This window comes from Aspergillus brasiliensis (genome assembly GCF_001889945.1).
Source record: "Aspergillus brasiliensis CBS 101740 unplaced genomic scaffold ASPBRscaffold_6, whole genome shotgun sequence".
NCBI classification, from domain to species: domain Eukaryota; kingdom Fungi; phylum Ascomycota; class Eurotiomycetes; order Eurotiales; family Aspergillaceae; genus Aspergillus; species Aspergillus brasiliensis.
The window spans coordinates 1,229,849-1,246,988 of NW_027137447.1; the positions used below are offsets into that span (position 1 = coordinate 1,229,849).

The 17,140-nt window shown below is 51.8% G+C and overlaps 7 protein-coding genes across 7 annotated transcripts; 4 read left to right on the plus strand and 3 right to left on the minus strand.

The window, feature by feature from the left end:
• The first annotated feature begins 471 nt into the window (after positions 1 to 471).
• Positions 472 to 1,871, plus strand: ASPBRDRAFT_43347 (uncharacterized protein). The gene is made up of 2 exons (XM_067624975.1): positions 472 to 973; positions 1,171 to 1,871. The coding sequence occupies exons 1-2, from the start codon at positions 481 to 483 to the stop codon at positions 1,455 to 1,457; spliced, it is 780 nt and encodes a 259-aa protein (XP_067479208.1). The 5' UTR covers positions 472 to 480; the 3' UTR covers positions 1,458 to 1,871.
• ASPBRDRAFT_43348 (cyclic nucleotide-binding domain-containing protein) lies at positions 1,862 to 3,401 on the minus strand. Its single transcript, XM_067624976.1, has one exon. The coding sequence runs from the start codon at positions 3,286 to 3,288 to the stop codon at positions 2,053 to 2,055; it is 1,236 nt and encodes a 411-aa protein (XP_067479209.1). The 5' UTR covers positions 3,289 to 3,401; the 3' UTR covers positions 1,862 to 2,052.
• Positions 3,402 to 6,795: 3,394 nt separating this feature from the next.
• On the plus strand, positions 6,796 to 9,795 carry ASPBRDRAFT_583032 (carbohydrate-binding module family 48 protein). The gene is made up of 4 exons (XM_067627878.1): positions 6,796 to 6,998; positions 7,229 to 7,364; positions 7,607 to 7,618; positions 7,731 to 9,795. Exons 1-4 carry the CDS (start codon positions 6,976 to 6,978, stop codon positions 9,561 to 9,563), a joined length of 2,004 nt encoding a protein of 667 aa, XP_067479210.1. The 5' UTR covers positions 6,796 to 6,975; the 3' UTR covers positions 9,564 to 9,795.
• Positions 9,796 to 9,814: 19 nt separating this feature from the next.
• Positions 9,815 to 10,292, minus strand: ASPBRDRAFT_126399 (uncharacterized protein; the record flags this gene model as incomplete). Its single annotated transcript, XM_067617862.1, has 4 exons — positions 9,815 to 9,872; positions 9,950 to 10,008; positions 10,112 to 10,137; positions 10,196 to 10,292. 4 exons carry the CDS (start codon positions 10,290 to 10,292, stop codon positions 9,815 to 9,817), a joined length of 240 nt encoding a protein of 79 aa, XP_067479211.1.
• Positions 10,293 to 11,647: 1,355 nt separating this feature from the next.
• Positions 11,648 to 12,155, plus strand: ASPBRDRAFT_125160 (uncharacterized protein; the record flags this gene model as incomplete). Its single annotated transcript, XM_067617764.1, has 2 exons — positions 11,648 to 11,853; positions 11,948 to 12,155. The coding sequence occupies 2 exons, from the start codon at positions 11,648 to 11,650 to the stop codon at positions 12,153 to 12,155; spliced, it is 414 nt and encodes a 137-aa protein (XP_067479212.1).
• Positions 12,156 to 12,460: 305 nt separating this feature from the next.
• On the minus strand, positions 12,461 to 14,151 carry ASPBRDRAFT_196093 (uncharacterized protein; the record flags this gene model as incomplete). Its single annotated transcript, XM_067620935.1, has 7 exons — positions 12,461 to 12,776; positions 12,828 to 12,977; positions 13,023 to 13,231; positions 13,279 to 13,317; positions 13,367 to 13,543; positions 13,591 to 14,004; positions 14,053 to 14,151. The coding sequence occupies 7 exons, from the start codon at positions 14,149 to 14,151 to the stop codon at positions 12,461 to 12,463; spliced, it is 1,404 nt and encodes a 467-aa protein (XP_067479213.1).
• Positions 14,152 to 15,203: 1,052 nt separating this feature from the next.
• Positions 15,204 to 16,779, plus strand: ASPBRDRAFT_43355 (VIT1/CCC1 transporter family protein). Its single transcript, XM_067624977.1, has 2 exons — positions 15,204 to 15,979; positions 16,047 to 16,779. Exons 1-2 carry the CDS (start codon positions 15,615 to 15,617, stop codon positions 16,573 to 16,575), a joined length of 894 nt encoding a protein of 297 aa, XP_067479214.1. The 5' UTR covers positions 15,204 to 15,614; the 3' UTR covers positions 16,576 to 16,779.
• The last annotated feature ends 361 nt before the right edge of the window (positions 16,780 to 17,140 follow it).

Sequence of the window (17,140 nt, forward strand, 5' to 3'; positions counted from 1 at the left end):
GCGGAGGGGGATTGGAGAAGGACGACGGGCTGGGAAGGAGGAGGAGGAGGAGAGAAGTTGAGGGCGGTGAGGCTGAGGCCCCCGTCCTACTCGCCCTGTGACTGGCTGGGCCCGTCACGCCCCGGTCGGTTTTTCATAAATTTTCTGCCAGATTGTGACGGTATTTATGGGATACTTCTATGGTGCTTCCTCGATTTTACTGTACCCGCATGGTTATTACCACTCGGGAACGTATCACGGCGGCTTCATTCACTGTTTCCGTACCTGAGTTTGACCCCATACTTTACTTAACTAGTAAAGTAACTTACCTGGAACTTTTTCTTACTCCCCATCCAGACAAGACAGACAGATCAGACCAGACCAGGCCAGACCTGCATACTCACAACCACGATCTACCACTACTGACTCACTATCCATCTATCTCCTCACCGACTCACTCTTATCACTCACACATCACCTCTATTTCCCCAACAAAAAAAGATGCCCAAAAAGACCTCCAAACAGCCCCCCTCATCCACCCCCAAATCCCATCTCCAACAACAACCACCTAACTGGCCCCCTCTCCGCCCACTCATTCCCTCCACCTCTCTCACCCTCGACCCTCTCGTCCCCGACCAAATCTACCTGATCCGGAATTTCTTCCCCTCGACGCTCTGCAAAACGTACACTTCATTCCTGGCATCCCTACCCCTGACCACCACCCCAGGCAAACCTAAAAAGGGCGATGCCGTGCGAGTCAACGACCGATTTCAAATCCAGGATGAGGGTTTCGCAGAGAGTCTTTGGTCGGGGACGGCGTTGAAGGAGATAGTTTTGAATGCGGGGGTGGAAGATGTATATGAGGAGGAAGAGGAGGAAAGTAAAGAAGAAGTGACGAGAGACGTGAAAGATATCTGGGGCGGGGAACCCATTGGCTTGAATGGAAATATTCGTATATATCGGTATTCGAAGGGGCAGTTTTTCGATAAACATTGTGAGTTATTTCCCCCCTCCCCCCTCGTTCTTCAATTTCATCGTATGTTCCCAGAGGTTGAAGGTGGGAAAACACTTGGGTCAGTCGGTATATCTTCATCATCATCATCATCATGTAGAAGGATGTTGTTATGAGTAGTCAGAGTCCTAGTCAAAGTAATCCTCCAGTATGCTGATAGCTTACTTCTGATATCGTAGATGACGATTCCAATGCCATTACTTTCTCCTCGCCCGGTCGTCCGCCCCGTGCGGCCCGCACCACTTGGACGCTTTTGATCTACTTGACGAGCTGTGAGGGAGGGGAAACCGTCTTCTATCCAGAGGCAACCCGCGCCAATCGCAATCCGGAGCCTGTGTCAGTGGCTCCGGTACCAGGGATGGCGCTGCTGCATCGGCATGGGGATCGGTGTATGCTGCATGAGGGGAAGGAGGTGCGGGAGGGGGAGAAATGGGTGTTGAGGAGTGATTTGGTGGTTGCGCGGTAATCTTGGAGTATATCACATTTGATTGACATATACAAATACAGATACAGATATAGATACAGGAGTCTGGTGGTTCTGAGGTTATTGCTGTATTATAAATATCATCTTACGCATCCCATCGACACTGTCAAGTACTCGTCGTACATGTAAACCATATATGTATCCTTCGTAGCCAATGAGCTATTATAAACATAGAAACGGCAAAAGACAGGAATAACCCAGGTGGTTTATCAATGACACACGCGTCCGATCGCAGCCCATGAAGTGAGCAGCCTTTGGGGGGCTGCGGCTTTCTGGGCGAATCGGCCATGAATATAACCCGTGTATGAACAGTCCGCAGACATACACAACCCCCGCGATGCCGAGAATAAAACACTACCCAATGTTTCGCCGATGAATAGGGGATCTTTTTTTTTTCCCAGCCATCTGTCGCAAATCTTACGATCAACAGGTTCCCTTGGCTGGTCCGTCCAACCAAGAACATAGATAGGCGAATGAACGACACAAGAAAGAAGAAAAATTGTCACCACATTGTCCCACACAAAACTCCCTCCCTCTTCGCCAAGGATTTCGTGTATTTATGATCCATTACGCACTCTCAAGAGGGCACGGGTTTCGATTCGTATTCAGCTCGTCGCATAATGTCTTCCACGGGGCCCAGTAACCGCTTGAAGCCATCCCGACCCAATTTCGCAACCTTGACCTCTGTCTTGGCCACGATGCTTGCGGCCCGTGGCTTGTCATCCAACAAGGCGAGCTCACCAAAGTAGTCGCCTCGCTTGTAAGACTTCACAGGGCCCTCCACACCATTCTTAAAGGCATCCGCCTCTCCGGACTCGAGGAGGTAGAAGGCATCACCTGGGTCGCCCTCAGAAATGATTGTAGAGCCGGCAGGATACTTGATGGCGTCCAGTGCATCGGCGATCTTGGCACGCTCATAGGGCTTGAGGCTGGACAGCAGCGGCACCTCCTCGAGGAATGCCTCGTACATGCGACGGCGCTGAAAGGCCGAGTCCATGAGAATGCGTCGGAAAGTGATGCGATCCAAAGCCCAGAGGGTGCTCTTCGGATCCACCGACACGACGGTGGCCGCGCGAGGCGCATTGTACATGAGAGCCAGCTCTCCAAACGAGCCTCCGGGTCCAATGGAGGCCACCTTGTTGCCCATGCCCTCCGGACCGGGCTGGACGGAGCCCGACGGGTGGATCAGGACGTCAAAGTGGCCATTCTCTACAATGTAAAAGTAGTCACCAGCATCACCCTGGCTAATGACCTTGATATCTTTGGCTGGGATAGGCTTCTCCACCAGGGCGTCGAGCACGGTCTTGAACTGGTCGTCATCTAGGTGGGAGAAGAGGAAGTTGCTGCTGACCGCAGTCTTCAGCCGGGACAGCTGATCCTCTGACTTTTCATGGTACGGGGGGGTCCAGCTATCTGAGCCAGCCGAGGTCGGATTCAGTGACTCTGCCGAAACCGATGTCCGGCGGCCCAGCGCGTAGTTATTGGGGAATCCCTGATTCGGGGCACCCGTGGGACGGATGTCTCCCGGAGGGAACTCGTCGGCACCCTCCTCGTCCTCCTCCCTGGGCCCATTGTCGAAAGGACTCCTGTTGAAGCGAATTGGTCCACTGTTTTCACCATAGCTACCACCGAAGAAGGGGCTGCCGGTCGACGAGGACGCAGCAGCGGCGTTGGCAGATCGAAAAGTGGGATCGGTTGGTGACGTCACCTCGTATTCGTCCTCCTCGGAGATCTTCTGAAAGGCAGCGGCTTTGTCGTCTTTGGTGCCCACCCGGAGGGGTTGTTGGGCGCTGGGGAATGCACTCTCAGCCATGCTGGCGAAAGAAGGGCCGGAGAGAACGTCGCTCCGGCCACAGTGAAGCGGGGAAGTTGGAAGGTCGGGAGACGGCGACTGAAGCGGCCGGCACGCAAGGACGGAAATAGTCTGAAGGAGGTCAGACGTTAAGTAAGACTCGGACGAGCGGCCAGATGAAGAAATAGAGTGTATGTGCGGGAGAGAAGAAGGAAAAAAGTAGGAGGGGGCAGTAGTCATCAGAAAGCAAAAGGGTAGCCAGTGTGCAAGAAGCGACGGGGAGGGGGGGGAGGGACAGCAAGATGTGGTAGCACAAGCAAGAAGAGAAACAGAGGGAGGAGGGGAGGGGCGGGTAGGGAAACCGACCAAAGAAGGTCGTAGCAGCAGCAGATTGGAAGGCCGCCGTGGATGGAACAGAAATGGGGGGATCCAGTCAGAGCAGCAGGATCATTGATGATTGGGGTCTCCGCCAGACAGTGTGGGTAAAGTATCGGATCCAGCAGGCCTCATTGGATGTCCGCCGTGGTACGTTTTTTCTGCTTCGGAGGAGCCTCTGAAGCTTTCTGGCGGAGGGGAGCTTTGCCCGTAGATAGCTGGCCAGACCTGATCTTGCAGAGTAGATCGATCACACGACGAACACACACACGTAATATAGATACAGATGACAATGACGAGAATTGAGGAAGAGAATAATGGAATACACACAAGTATCAAAATAAGGAGACCAGTGTGAAACAACAAGCACAACAATAACAGCGGGAAAGGAAAGTCACCGGGCAAGCTTTGGAGGGGGGGCAACACGGCAGAAGTTTAAATGGAGAGTAGCTTTTGAGGGATTCTCTTACCTTCTCGGTCGCGTGGGAGGATTGCAGACAACTAGAAGAATGTGGAGGTCTGGCTAGAAAGATGGCAGAAACACCTGAATCTCGGGTGGAAGCTCTTCTAGACAGTCAATGGGAGGATTTAAAGGAAAAGCGAATGGCGCCAGAAAAGGGGTGTTGATGGTGGTGGTGATGCGTAGGGAACTTGATCCGGAGGGGTTGCAAAGGGAAAAAGGAGGGGGAAGAAGAACCATGTCAAAAGGCGGGGAGCTAAGAAAGCCAAACTGGATGATTCTTATATGATTCTCTCATCATCATATCAATTCTCTACTTCTATTTGCAGTTGGTTTCATGATGATTTTTCATTTCCCTTTCCTTTTCCATGCCCATTATCTTCCCTCCCCCCTTTCCCAGTCTATTCCATTCCAGGAGTTCGGTTCTATCCTCTCACACCATCCTTCGGAGGACTGGCCGGTGGTGCCCTGGTCGAACCCACCACCACTCAGGCCACCCTCCGTCCGTTCTTAGACTCACCTCCTGAATTAAGGGCAACGGACTAGAAAATCGGATGCGTTGGGAAACCTCCATCAGTGGAGGAAGATGGTTCAGACGGCTCGATCGACGTCACGGACACCCCGCTAGTCAAGTCCACTACTTCAATAGCTGACGGCCTTGGGTCAATAGTCTGTCTCCGTTCCTAGGTATTATCAAATGAAATCCATAGTCGGGCGTAGTCGATCGGACTAGCACCGTCTCATCATGTTCCAGAAGGTGAAAACGAAAAGGAGACGTGGACGATGGGCCCCAGAACCTTCGAATCCTTCAGCCCAGTCGACCGGGAACGGACGCGATGTGGAAGAGGTGGAAGCTTCGATCGGCCTCCCAGGGGCTTCCAGACGGTTTCTAGAACATTGCGGTATTCGGAATAGGAGGGCCAAGTTATTCCGTAGAGTGCCAGAACTGGGTTGCGTTGCGCCACCGGAGTCTGTGATTGTGATTGAGATTGACAATTAGAATTAGACCCTTAGAACTCAACCTAACGACAAAGGGGGCGGGGAACGTAATTAATTCAAGCCGGCAGACGCAAAAAAGGAGACACAGCCGACCGAGCATCATTCCTGCCTATCCCAATTCATTAATGGTCGGCCTAGATGCAGATAATTGGCTCATGGGGGTTCTTCTGCTGCTTTCTCTCGTCAGGCCAGACGCAGGTGGCGAACGAAATGGTGCTTACGGTTGTCTGCTTGCTTTCCGTTCGGATGATCTGCTCGCTGAGGTCATAGCCAGGTAGACTATCCGTTCATTGACGTTTGCTGGAGAGCCACCACTCTGTCAGGGAAAGTGTCCCGTCAGCCAGTCAGCCACTCTCGAGGTGTCAAAGTGCCATCATCTCCACTAGAAGGTCAAGGTAACGCTTGCTTCTTGCCAATCCGGCAGGCAATGGGAGCTATCAGACACACAGAGCTCCCATGGATCCATGAACTTGAATGCTGCTTTTGGGTCCAGTCGAACCGACCTTCCCTTCCCAAGCCTGATCCGGTTTAGCGTTCTAGTCGTTATCGCATTCTAGGATCATCAACTGTGGCTATTCCTTCTGCGGACTAGCTGGTGTCCGTGCTCTCTGAATCCGGATTAGCGCCGGGAGAGAGCTGTTGGTGGAGGAGAACACAGAACAACAGAACCGCAAAGAGGAACAGAGGAATAGAGGAAAAGAAAGGGTGTTGAGATCATCCACTCCAGCGCTTGTTCTTTCGCCAGCCAGATTGTCAGCTCTTCTTCTTAGGACCAAAGCCTAACTGTAAAACAGGGTGACTATTTGTTGGCGTGAAAACTTTGACAAAAGAAAGGGGGCGGGTGCCTGATGTAAGTTCGCTAACAGTCAGATGGCTGGACTTTTCTGTCTTTACTCTTTACAGTGTACTACTGTCTGTCGGCTGTGGGTTGCGATCTACACGGACCATATAAAGTTTTCCAGGCCCTCGCCGGCTCACAGTGCATATGTGAATATTATATTTCCGTGCCCTCTGTACTCTGTAGTCTAGTCTAAACGGATTGATGTAAAGCAATGTGGGTGATTTGATCAGGTCCGTCAGGTACCATCGACGTGTTTCATCCAGTAGAATGTCTGCCTGCGAGAAACGCCCCTGGGAAGATGGTGCAAATGGCAAGGCGAATGGCTGTGACTACGGGCAGGAATGCAGCCCTGCACGAGCCTCCCTACCAACGGACCTTGGGATTCCCAACAAGGTTCTGATGAAACTGGCAAAGTCTAGCGCGATAAGATGCCAGCTGTCGCTGCTCTGAGTTGTACACGGGCTGGCAGAGAGCTGGCAGCCACTGGGAGCGTCTAGAAATCCCTGGCACGGTTGACTCAATCCGTGTGTATTCCACGAGGCTGCTTGGATTCATCATTACCGGATAATCCTCGACACAGCGTAAGCCACGGCGAAATTCGTTGTGTGTATGAGTGTGTGTGTTCCTTGCTGTTCCGCCTTGATCAATTGCGACAGCCTAGAGGACATCCAAGTGGCGGCTTCTTACAGCGTACCTACTTTTTGACTCCATAACCAACTAACTAGTTAGTTACTACTTCCTGCCAAACAGTCCGACCGGTGACGGTCTGTGTGTGCGACCGACAGCGCCCCCGCTTCATGCTCTCCCCTCCCCAACTTCCTTCCCAGCAAGCTCGCTTTAGTTATCGCCGTTCCCAGCCTCTTCCATACGGCATTTCTACTATCCTTTATTTTTTTCCTGCCCCGACCGTCTCTGGTCTAGCTCTTTGGTTACTCTCCGTTCTTACTGGAGTCTCTGCTACTGACAGGTTCCTGTTCCCACCACATCCGTTGTCTGAGTTTTGGGGGAAGTCAAAAGCCCACCCGCCGTGAAGATGGGGAGCTACACATTTACATGGTAAGTGACATATCTCCCCTTTTCCCACCGTCTGGGCCTCCGATTGTGGGGGATCATCCGCTCCACGACACTTTCCTGTGGAAATTCTATTCTATCCGACACCTTCCGTACCAAGCGACAAGCATGAATGGAACAAAGCCTAGCTTTTCTTTCAGCGTCATGAGCTTGAAACTCTGGGGTGGATTTGTGGATTTGATCGCTGACTGATGCGGATCCTCGCATGCGACCAGGCCGTACAATGCGAATGAAGTGTTTGTCACCGGCACGTTTGATGACTGGGGCAAGACAGTCAAACTGGATCGCGTCGGCGATGTCTTTGAGAAGGAAGTTTCGCTGCCAGTGACGGATGAGAAAGTGCACTACAAGGTGAGACAGCAGTCGCATGCTCTGCACATGACTTTTTTTTTTTTTGGCGCAGAGCCGTTCCCTGTCCTGATTCGCTTGCCCATTGTTCGTACTGCCCCCGGGATTACGTTCTCTTTGATGGGGAAACTCATCGTGAGGATCCGTTCCTCTTCCAGTCTCTTCCTCTCCCTGCTTGTCCTGCTTATCAAGTTCCCCATCCGCGATGACGCTCCAGCCATACACTGACGTCATGTCGCCGCCAGTCGCGGACGGGCGTGGTTTCCCCCTCTCATAATTCACCCCCCCAAACTATAAGACTCTCTTGTGTCAGCGTCATCGTTGCATTGGTTCCACAAACTAACAATTGTTTCTTTCTTTGGTTCACAGTTCGTCGTTGACGGCACCTGGACCACTGATAACAGAGCTCCCGAAGAAGACGACGGTAGTAGCAACATCAACAACGTTCTCTACCCCGACCAAATTCTTAAGGAATCATCCACACCTCTATTAAACGGCACTGCAGCTATGGCCGGTGTCACGCCAGGCTCGACAACCGCTGCATTGGCAGCCGGAGTCCCCAAGGAGTCCAGCAGCAGGCATGGACAGAATGGATACAACCCCACCATCTCGTCGGCCGCGCCGGGGTCGACTACTGCAGCTCTCGGCCAGGATGTGCCGCTCGAGCAGAGGGCCAATGTCCCCGGATCGTTTCCGGTTACCCCAGCCAGCGAAGTTGACAAGTTCTCTGTGAATCCAATTCCGGCGTCGGCTGGTGCGGGAAACCCGATCAAGCTGAACCCGGGCGAGAAGGTGCCTGATCCCAGCACATTCAACACGAACACTATCTCTTCCACCGCACGTACCGACCGGGCCGGCTACGAGCAGGGTACCAGTGGTGGTTTCCCCGGAAGCCCTGCTTATGATGCCAGTGCCTTTGCGATTCCCCCAGTGTCCAAGAATATGATCCCAGAGTCTAGCCTCCCCATGGGTGAAAGCCAGGGAGCTACTGAGCCTACCTACACGATCCAGTCGGCTGCGCCTGCGTCTACGACTGCTGGGCTTGCCGCTGCTGTTCCGCTGGAGTCTCAGCGACAGACAGGCAGCGGAGTGCCCACGCGAGATGTCCCCAATGTGGTGAGACAGTCGTTGTCTGAAGCCCACCGGGACCCTGAGGCAGCCACCAACAAGGAGGCTGTTGATGAGAAGAAAGAGATGGAGGAGGAACTTCGGAGGAAGGTCCCGGTGGACAACTCCACTGGAGCGCCGGCGCCTTCCACTGTCGCCGGGCTTGGTACTTCATCTGGACTGGGATTTACTGCCGGGGCTGCTCCTTCGGCCAACCTTGGTCCTTCCACTGGGCTTGACGTTGCCACTGGTATGGGTACGACAACTGGTCTGGGCGCTGTGGCTGGGGCTACCGCCGCACAGAGCTCTCAGAAAGAGACCACCAGCGGATTGCCGGCCCACGATGTCCCAGATGTGGTGAAGCAGTCGATCTCTGAAGCTCATCGGGACCCGGAGGCAGCAGGTATCGAGGAGGCCGTCGGAGAGAAGAGAGAAGTCGAAGAAGAGCTTCAACGGAAGGTTCCCGTGAGCAATCAGTCAGGCACACCTGCCCCTGTGATCACTGCTGCCACTTCGGAGAGAGCACCAGGAGCGTCTGAGGCCGGACCTGCTTCGGAGAGAGCGCCGCACGCTACGGGTGGTGAGCCTGCTTCGGCCCAAATCTCTCCCAGGGCCACTACCCCAACAGATGGACCAACGGTGACCACCGGGGTTGCTACATCGAAAGCTCCTGAAGAGTCTGGGCCTGGCGCATCTGGCCGATCTGGCCGTGAGGACACGACTGAGATCCCCACGAAACCTGCTGCTGGTGCAACGGGAGCCAGTGCGACCAAGACGGTCGACTCTGGCGTGGAGAGTGGCATTGCTCCCGAGGACACGACGTCTGCTCCGACAGCTGGTGCCACCGGCGCCAGTGCCACGAAGACTGCCGTTCCCACCGAGACCAGCGGTGCAACTGGAGGGGCTGCTGCCGCAGCCGCACCGACCAGTGGTACCAGCAAGCCCGCAGAGTCCGCGCCAATCAACAACGCGGGAGCCACATCGAAGCCGGCTGCCAGTAACAATGGCGCTGGGGCGACGACGAATGGTAAGGAGGAGAAAAAGAAGAAGAAGGGGTTTTTCTCGCGACTGAAGGAGAAGCTGAAATCGGTGTAAGGGTGATGCAGTTGCAAATGATATGGCTTCTATGATAATGACCCAGGTGTATAATGGGCGGTGGAATGGGGGTTTTCTGTGCGTTTCTTTTTTCCTGTCGACTGGATACCTGTTTGCATGGCTCGTATAATGCTACGGCTTGTTTGGTTTATTGCTGCTCCACGGAGCATCGATAGCTAGTATGATAATGTTAATGTTCTGATGAGATTATATGCAGACTAACTACTAGTACTATGATGTAGCTACTATAACTAGATGGGTATTGCGTTGCTCACTGCTCCATTAATTTTGACAGGATACCCGAGGACACTAGAAGTAGATTAGTATATGGCAGTAGATAATGTAGCAGAATAGATAGGTAGCAACTGAAAGAGAAAAAGACTTACTCCTTCCCAGTCTGAGTTAGACAACATCCGCAGAAAATCGACGCCGGATAGCAAATGACCTAAACAGTGAATCACCTGTCAGATTGGACTCATTGGATCATATAAAATAGGAAGATAGACAGATAGATGAATGGATGGATAGGTGGATAGGTGGATACATACAGCCGCCACCACTGTACAAATAAACCCTAGTAGAATCATCAGCATATATTATAGAGATGGGGAGATAGTGTGTGTAGTACATACCTAATGTCGGCCCCACGACCTTACAGCGACAGGGATTCTGGTCTGTTCCGCATTGGAAGCAGATGGGGAAGATGGGGAGGAAGGGGATGTCGCACATAGTAGTAGTAGTAGTATTCCTTTGGCGCTGGTTGTTTGATTGATGAATTAGATATTAATTGTATGGAATAATGGCCAGTAGTAGATAGTTAGAAAATGGGGGAATGAAGATGGAGATAGTAGGGAGGGTGTTGTTGTGTTAGTAGTAGTAGTATATTCGGAGACCATCTGCTGAGTGCTCTGTCGTCATCATGAATCATGTATGCAGTATGTAGTGAAACTGCATGCGACGATCGGTAGTAGCAGCAGCAGTAGTAGCAGCAGTAGCATGTATGGTTATTTCATAGGGTTTGATATATTATTCTAATGCTATGATTGTGAATATTTGAGCAGATTTGAGTCGAGTATTCTAGTTGTAAGAATTTAGTTGTTCATATTGTAGCAGTAGTCAATGGTCACGTTCCACCGTACCTTACATTGTTACTTGTTACACACTATACACTACTAAGTAGTTATCAATCAGCAATCAATCAGGTGTCAAATCAGATGACACTTCTAGTACATTGCTACTTATGCAAATGTCATAAACATCAACTAGTTAACCAACTAACTACAAAGTAAGTAACCATCCCTTCCCGCCCCCATCTCCTCCGCCTGCGCTCCATACTACCTAATTGGGTAATGGTTATGCTGATGGAGAATGAACTGACCGACTGCATGACCTGCATCAATAGTTCTCAATCTATTATCCCTGCTCTTCATACATATCCATCCTAGCATCATACTATAAATACTTTCAACCACCTACACAGCCATACTACTCACCTATTTCCCCTCACCCAAGCCACACCAGGTTACTAACATAACAAAATACCACACAGCTAATTGTCTAGGCATCCTAGGCACCCGAATTCTAACTCCCCAAAAACAGAATCCCCCGAACCGCTCAGGTCCTTTGCGCCCCGCCGCACACAAGCTTGGCATTATTGTCCGAGTTACGCAAAGCCACATTATTTAGTACGTAGTTTCGCATTCGGTTTCCTTGGTTGGTGAAATTGAAAGGGAACCTGAATTTGAGGAGAACATATTTGCTGTTTTCTACTCCTTTCCTTCTCACTTCTTACAACAGTAGCGTACTTACTTACTAACTTGTGGCTTTGCCTTTTTACTTTTCGTGTCAAAGCCACATTACATCTGTTTCCCCGGGGGAAAAAAAAAGAACAAGAATCACATAAATCCCAACCACCCCCGATACGATACGAGGAGTGGAAGTTCCATTTCTCGATCAGCCCTACGCCTTATAAGGTCCCACGCAAACCTCACTTTTTTCGCATCAGCACCACTTCCTCTCCTTTCGTTCTACAGCCACAACAACAACAACACTACTACCCCAAAAGGTTTACTTAAGGGTTGAAAATGACAAGACTCTACCCCCTCTTCATCCTCCTCTTCGTGCTCCTCATCCTGAGCATCATCTTCTACGTGACATACTCCATCATCCAAGATGTGAAGCGCAACACGCGATCCAAGATGGAGAAGAAGAATGTCACTTTCTCCCGTGATGGAGTCACTGTTGGTGTGAAGGAGTTGAAGGATGAGGATTATTTGGATCGGAGTCAGAGGTATGTATATCCATTCTTCCCCCCCCCCCAACCCACCCTCAACCATTGATTGTTGTGCGTTCTGTTGGACTAATTTAATCTGGTATCTGTGTAGCATCCTGGTCAACATGTGGAATCATACTTCCTTCCCGGCGTATAAGAGTCGACTGTGGGATATGACGAAGCCGACGAATTGGAATGAGAATGGGGCTGCTGCTGGGAGTGACGAGGGGTTGAGGGGCAGGTTTTGGAGTGCGGCGGGGAGGGTTAGTGAGTGGGCTGGGTATCATGATCAGGAGGGGGAGAAGAAGAAGGAGCGATAGGTAGTTACGCTTGGTGGGGGGGGGGGATCGGGTTTTATATCATAATGGAGGCGGGATAGGAGTCATGGGTTAGTTTGGCTGCTTCTTCTTCTGCATGGGGTGGTATGCTATGCTATGCTATGCTGCACACGCTGGCTTGCATTCATTATGAGCTATGCATCATGTGGCCATCCCTTTTTTCGTCCTCTCTTTCTCTTTTGCTGATGAGATACATGAATCAACGACTCGAATTAAAATCAACTTCAAGCATATGTGCAGTCATCATAATTGTTTAGTCACATCTCATCCGTCTCTTCATCTGATGATTAGTCTAAGTTCTCGTAATAGTCGTAATTCTGGTTCAGCTTGTAGAAGGGGTCCGGCTTCGGCTCCCAGCTACTACCGTACCAGGTTGGTGTCGTCAACTTCTCTGGCGTGTCGTCGCGCTTCTCGCTCGAGAAGATGTACTCGAATGTCTTGGCCCATTGCACGCGGTTGTTCAGACCCTCCAGACCCCACAGTTCCTGGAGGAAGTGCAGGAAGGAAGTGTGCGTGTACGCCGAGTTGTTGGCATACATGGTACCCTGGTCGTGGATCAGGTGGTTCGCCGGGATGTAGGGCGAGATGACGAACGCGGGCACACTATGCCATTAGCTTGAAGTCAGATGCTCTGTAAAATGGGATGGTACTCACCGAACGCCAAGACGAGTAAAGTCATAGGTCACATTGTGACCGTCGGACAGGCCGGAGAAGGTGATGCCGTCCTCGGGCTGGGGAACGTTAACCGGAGTGGGAACGTGATCAGCGAAACCGCCGTGCTCGTCGAAGTTGATGATGATCAGACTGATAGGTCAGTTAAGCTCGATTCAACTTCATGCTAAGACTTACACGTTGTCCCAGTATTTGGACTTGCGCACTGCATCGTACAGATGCTTGATCAGCTGCTCGCCCGAGGCCATGTTACTGGTCGGGTGCATCGAGTCAATGGTGCAGCACTCGGGGTTGTAGTAGGAGAACTCAGGCAGCGTTCCCTCCTCGAGATCGCGGTAGAACTGGTCCGAGTGGACCAGACGGTCCATGGCGTTGTCTTGCACCCACTGTTCCTGTTAGAATCATACGGACATTGAAGACCCAGCACACTTACCTTGTACATGTAGGCATCGACAATGTCCGTCTCATAGTACTGTGCCACTTAGCTATTGTTCTGTTTCACAAAGTGCCGCGTCGCTTACGTTCTTCCAGGTCACGTTCTTGTTGCTGAGGGCCTCGAAGATCGAGGTCGCACAAGTCGTACCGGTGTAGTTGGCATACCAGCCGGCAGCTTGGTAGGTGTTGTCAACGAAACCGCAGGTCGAGCCCGAAGTAGCGAACTGGCGGTTGGTGTTGGTAGGGCCAGGGTGTTCCGCAAACTGTCTGGTCAGCATGCGCTCATCTCGAATATAATCCTGCAACTCACGTAGCTATCCCAGAAGGCAAAGTTCTTCGCAACCTCAATTAGAGTTGCCGTCTTCTTCTCATCGTACGCCTTAATGACGAAGCTGGACTCGCCCGGGCTGGACGCATATTTCTCCGACTGGCGCTCAATAAAACCGCCCATATTGGGCACATCGTCCTTGGTGGGTTGCCACTTGCGGAAGATCTCATAGGAGGTACCGGCGAAGTTGTGGTCCGGATCGGTCAAGGGCACCTCGGTTTCGAAGGGCGCAGCGCAGACGTTGAGAGGCTCGTCCCAGACTGTCCAATTGGGGTTGGTGTACTCGTTGCAGTAGGAAATGTTGCGCAAGTTGTCAATGTCGGGGTGGAAGTCCCAGTAACCCGCGATGTTGTCGAAGGAGTGGTTCTCCATCATCAGGTAGACGACATGTTTGATCTATCCACGTCAGTGGCACTGTTGTTATTTGCAAGCAGCTGCACTCACGTTGGAGCGAATGTGACTCCATTGTTCACTATTGCGCTTGTGGGGGAGAGCGGAGGCCACAGTGGCCAGGGCCGAGATAGCAGCCACGTTCAACTTCATGTTGACTTCTGCTTCGCAACCACTTTTGCTGAGAGACCTCTGAGCTTCAGAATCCAACCTCACCGACGCCGGGGCTGACCAGTGAGATATTTATCATCCTGCATCGCATGATGAGGGACGCATCCGGGCCAGGTCGGATGCACGAGGGGCCTCCTTCGGCGCATGCGAGGATCCACCACGGCAGACATCTTGCGTTCACTAGCCAGCTAGAAGCCAAAGAATGTGTCGCGATTCTCCGTACCTGCCATCCATGGCCCAATGGCACGCGAGATGACCCATCCCACGTGGTGAGAAGACGGGCTGCTCGCGTGAGTCTTTTGTTGCGAGCAAGGCAGTAGGAAGGACATGCCAACTTTCGGATGTACTCCGCAGTGGAATGGTGGGAAGAATTGGAGAAATGAGTACGATGCGGGACTGGACAGCCGCGGAGGATGGTGATCAGCTGCTGGAATGATTGGTCATGAAGCAGTAGGTTGGAGATAACTGCGCTGGTTAAGCCGAAATAGGGAGGTGAGAGCGTCTCCGCTCACGCGAAGGACTGCCTGAAGAGGGGAGAAAGAGGTGAAGTCGGTGAAGTCGGTGAAATCGGCGTCCTCCGGTGCAGGCGATAGCAGACGATAGTGGATGCAAGCGGTGCATCGTGCTTCAATCGAGCTTCACGATTGCAGTTCACTTGGCAGACTTATCGGGGCTGGACCGGACAGCCGATTATTCTTCTTCTTAGTGGAGTATTGTGATAGGACTAAAAGTGTTGGATTAGGAAATGGACAGTCCCCATTGGCCAGTCACCCTCCTCGGCGGAGACACCCACCGTGCCGCTAACCGATAAAGGCAAGGGTGCCTTCCCTAACCGGCCCAAGCTTCAGGGACTCCGCAGTGAATGTGGGCCCCTGGCTTGCATTGTCCCGCCCGCCCCAGCCAATCAGAGGCCCACGTGCCGCATTCGCGCACCCCCGCGACTGCAGATGACTGCGAGCCCATCAGGCACGTTGTCGGTCAGCTTCTCTCCATAGGCAGATGATAAGCTGGGCTGGCTATCACCGGCGCACGAGATGCATCGCCTGGAAGGGGTCGCTTCGGTGTGCTTATCCCGTCCTTGTCCTTTTCCTTGTCTCTCCCTCTCCCTCGTGAATGCATCTCATTTCATATGTAGTGCCCGACGCTCCCGTAGACCGACTGAATAATAATATTCACAAAAACTTTCCCTGAGATCATGCTGATGTTACGGCTGTGAATTGTTCCTCGCCCTCCATAGGTCAATTGCTTGCACCGATCCAGCTGTTCTGAAATCTACTTCTTCGCCTAGCCGTCGTCCTCTTCAGCAGGGAATCTCTCCGATTTTCAGGCTAGTCTTCCTGCTGCTTATTTAGTCTGGTTGCCAACTGTGTGACCTGCCAGTCCAAAGTTTTCTCCTCATTCTTTTCCTCAATCTTGGTTGAAACAACATCGCAATTCCTGTCAACATGTCGATCTCTTCGCTTCGAGGCCTCCTTTCCAGCTACTCCCCCGTTTCGGAGGAATTCACTCAACCCGATCTGGAAAAGGAGTTTCACGTTTCCCTTCGAAATGGCGATGACAGCGAGGCTTCCTCATCCCGGTCCGTCTGCCGGGAAAAAGCGGAGAAGAAGGAGTCCAAAATCGTTGACGGACGTATCGTCTCCGACGCTATCATCGGTCTCTCCGACGGCATGACGGTTCCTTTTGCCCTAACCGCAGGCTTATCGGCTCTGGGAGACACCAAGGTCGTGGTTTTCGGCGGAATGGCCGAACTGATTGCAGGAGCCATTTCCATGGGATTGGGGGGCTATTTGGGTGCAAAGAGCGAAGAGTGAGTAGTCCTCAAGCCTCTTCACATAAGATGGGGAAAGGAAAGAAGATCGCTAACCAGTCTTTAGGGAGTCCTACCGCGCAACCCTGAAAGAAACGAAGCAAGAGATCTTGACTGACCCCGCTTCGGTGACCGAGACGATCTCCGATGTCTTCGCGCCCTATGACCTCCCCGCAGAGCTGGTCGGAGAGCTCACGCGACACCTCTCCTCATCGCCTAACCTGCCGTCCTTCCTCATGAACTTCCATCACACCGTCCAAGAGCCCTCGGGCTCTCGTGCCTTCATCTGTGCCTTGACCATTGCATTGGGGTACTTCATTGGTGGCTTCGTGCCACTCCTCCCCTATTTCTTCGTTGGTCCCCAGGATGCATTCTCTGCCCTGCGCTGGTCGATCGCCACGATGGCTGTTGCTTTGTTCCTGTTTGGATACGGCAAGACGTGCTTCGTGAGCGGGTGGAAGGGATATCGGAACATCAGACGCGGCGTCATTGGCGGCTTGCAGATGGTTCTAGTTGGAGGCGTCGCAGCTGGCTCTGCAATGGGGCTCGTGAAGGGATTCCAGATGCTGGCTGACTCTCATAGTCATGAGCATTAGCCGAGCATGGGAAGTAGTTCGATTTATGAAATGGTTGTCAATTAATGGCGTCTTCAGGCCGGTCAATGGAGGCTCAAAATGATATCATCTTCGGCGTTGTTAGGTCGTGAATTTGGGACATGTACATAGAAGACACCTAGCAAATCAAGGGAATGCATTATTCACCTTACTGATGAGTATGCTAATTACTAGATACAATATCACCCCATACACCTATAGCATCAATACCCAAAGTAATCAACCCTGCAAACATCATCCTAAACAGACACCTAACCAACCATCCACTGCACCCCCAGGCAGACACTTCCTCCCTTTAACCTAAGGCGATAAAAACCCCAGCCATCACCACACTTACCTCAATAAAGCAACATTCCAATAATACCTTCACAGCATACTACCAGGTATGTATTCTTTCCAATACTTTTTAATACAGTTCTACATACATACCCTGCAACACCAATACCTATTACACCAACTACTAGGCACCATAGATTCAAATCTTCACTAGTACTAGTAGTATATAGGTTCCAAGGATGTGATACTATATATAACTCTACACATACAG